This window comes from Juglans microcarpa x Juglans regia, chromosome 1S (assembly GCF_004785595.1).
Source record: "Juglans microcarpa x Juglans regia isolate MS1-56 chromosome 1S, Jm3101_v1.0, whole genome shotgun sequence".
Lineage (NCBI taxonomy): Eukaryota > Viridiplantae > Streptophyta > Magnoliopsida > Fagales > Juglandaceae > Juglans > Juglans microcarpa x Juglans regia.
Genome location: NC_054595.1, coordinates 3,723,683 through 3,726,110, shown reverse-complemented (window position 1 = coordinate 3,726,110; position 2,428 = coordinate 3,723,683). Strand labels below are relative to the sequence as shown.

The 2,428-nt window shown below is 43.6% G+C and overlaps 1 protein-coding gene across 1 annotated transcript; it reads right to left on the bottom strand.

The window, feature by feature from the left end:
* Window positions 1-1,022: 1,022 nt before the first annotated feature.
* On the bottom strand, window positions 1,023-1,502 carry LOC121246556. Its single transcript, XM_041144732.1, has one exon. The coding sequence runs from the start codon at window positions 1,500-1,502 to the stop codon at window positions 1,023-1,025; it is 480 nt and encodes a 159-aa protein (XP_041000666.1).
* Window positions 1,503-2,428: the final 926 nt, after the last annotated feature.

The window sequence follows — 2,428 nt, the reverse complement described above, 5'->3', positions numbered from 1 at the left end:
ATGGAAGACACTTATCTGTCGATTGGAATAGAAATCTGTTAAGAGTTGCTATCTTTCCTACCAGCTTCTACACTTTGTTTAGCTTCGTGGGTGACTTCATTTCTATTATTGCTCTTAGTTTCTCAGAATTTAATTCGATCCCTCTTTTTGATACCATGAAACCAAGGAACTTTCTCGATTGCACTCCAAATGCACACTTCGTTGGATTGAACTTCATTCGATATTGTTGTAAAGCCTGGAAAGCCTCCTTAAGGTCCTCCACATGCTGGGCAAACTTCATACTTTTTACCAGCATATCACCAACATATACTTCCATGTTTCTCCCAATCTGGTCTTTAAACATTTTGTTTACTAACCTTTGGTAGGTCGCGCCAGCGTTCTTCAAGCCAAAGAGCATCACCTTATAGCATTATAGTCCTCGGTCAGTTATGAAAGCAGTCTTTTCTTAATCAGCCTCATTCATCTTGATTTGATTGTACCCTGAGTAGGCATCTATGAAGCTTAGCATCCTATGCCCTGTTGTTATGTCTACTATTAAGTCTATCCGTGGTAAGGAAAAATTGTTTTTCGGGCAAGCCTTGTTGAGGTCGGTGAAATCCACACACGTACGTCACTTCACGTTAAATTTCTTCACCAGCACTATGTTGGATAGCCACTCCGGATATTGTGCTTCTCTAATGAATCATGCCACCAGTAAACGGTCCACTTCTTCGGCGATTGCCTCGTACTTCTCGGTACTAAAGTTTCTTTTCTTTTGCTTAATTGGGCGTACCTTCGAGTCTATGCTCAACTTGTGCTCGATGATCTCCTCGCCTACTCCTAGCATATCCTTATGACTCCATGCGAACAGTCTTTATGGTCTAGAAGGAAATCTATCAACAGCTGTCTTTCTTCCCTTGATAGTTTGGTCCCTATCTTCACATGACTCTCAGGATGACCCTTTTCGAGGGTGAGCAACTCTAGGGGCTCCTCTGTCTCCCCTTGCTTCAAAGTACTTTGATCTCTAGTTTCCAGCTTCATCATCATTTTTGGGGTGCTGACGGGAAGATTGCCTCCTCCTTAGTGTCCACCATGCTGACTTCTCCTTGCCCTGATTTGAGCTCCTGCACATAACATTCTCTGGCTAGGACCTGTTCGCCACGTACCTCGCCTATTCCAGCTTTTGTCAGGAACTTTATTTTTAGATGATAGGTCGAGGTAATAGCCTCCAAAGCATTCAATGTGGGTCGCCCAATGATTGCATTATATGTTGACCGAGTTCTCACTACTAAAAACTCAATCATCGTTGTGGCAATATGAGGGTCTGTGCCTATAGATACTGGCAATGTAATGGACCCCATTGGCTGTATCGTGTCTCCAGTGAACCCTTTTAACGTAGTTGGTGCTGGTTTCAGTTGATCCGCATCGATTCCTATCTTGCTGAATGTATCCCAGAATAGGATGTCTGCCGAACTTCTGTTGTCAATTAATATTCTCCTCGTCGTAAAATTTGTCACCAGCATTGTTACCACCAAGGCATCATCATATGGATATACGACCCCTCGGCAATCCTCGTTGCCAAAAGATATTGTGGAGGATATATGTACTCGGGGTTGCTTGACGGGTCTCTCCACACTAAAAACTTCCTCATATCTCGCCCACCTAGCATATGCCTTTCTTCCTGAAGAGGTGGGCCACCTCCTGCATATTCGCTGACGATCGTATGTATTTCGCCCAAGGGTGTGTTCCTGCGGGCATCATTTGCTTTTGGTCTTTGGTCACGAGGTTCATGTGACATCCTTTCTCTTCTTGGTGATTCTCGTCTCCTTGGGCTTTCACTCCTCCTCCTTTTGTATTCGAGCTTCCGATCACTTATACGTCGTAGGGGGGTAATGTTTTGGGCGATCAAACTCTCCAACTCGTCACTGCCTCTCATTTCTTCTACTTTGCATTTCAAGTTGTGGCAATCCTCAATTTTGTGTCCCTTTGTTTTGTTATAAGTGTAGTACTTCTCGGTCTGTTGCTCATTGGTTGGTTCTTCTTCCTTTGTTTTGTCTCGATTTTGTGTACTGGAGTAGTGCACATAACCACCATTATGTCTTCTTAAATTACAGCCCCGCCTTAACTCTTGTTGGTCTCTCTTCGTCTTTTAGCTCTCATCTCTGTCTTTCCTCTGTTCTCTTTTAAGTTCCCGTTCATTCCTTCTTTCCAGTTGGGTGGTCAAGGTGATAAGGGTGTCTTCAACGTTAACAAAATCGTCAGCCTTGTCCATGAACTCTCATAAAGTGGAAGGGGTTTTCCTGGCTAGTTTGGCCATAAAGGGGCTCTTTGGCCAAATACTTCCCAGCAATGCTGCTAGCATGATTTTCTCATCTTGATTGTCAGTTGTCATCTTCTCTTGATTGAAGCGTATCAAATACGCTTTCAAACTTTCATCCTCTCTCTGTTT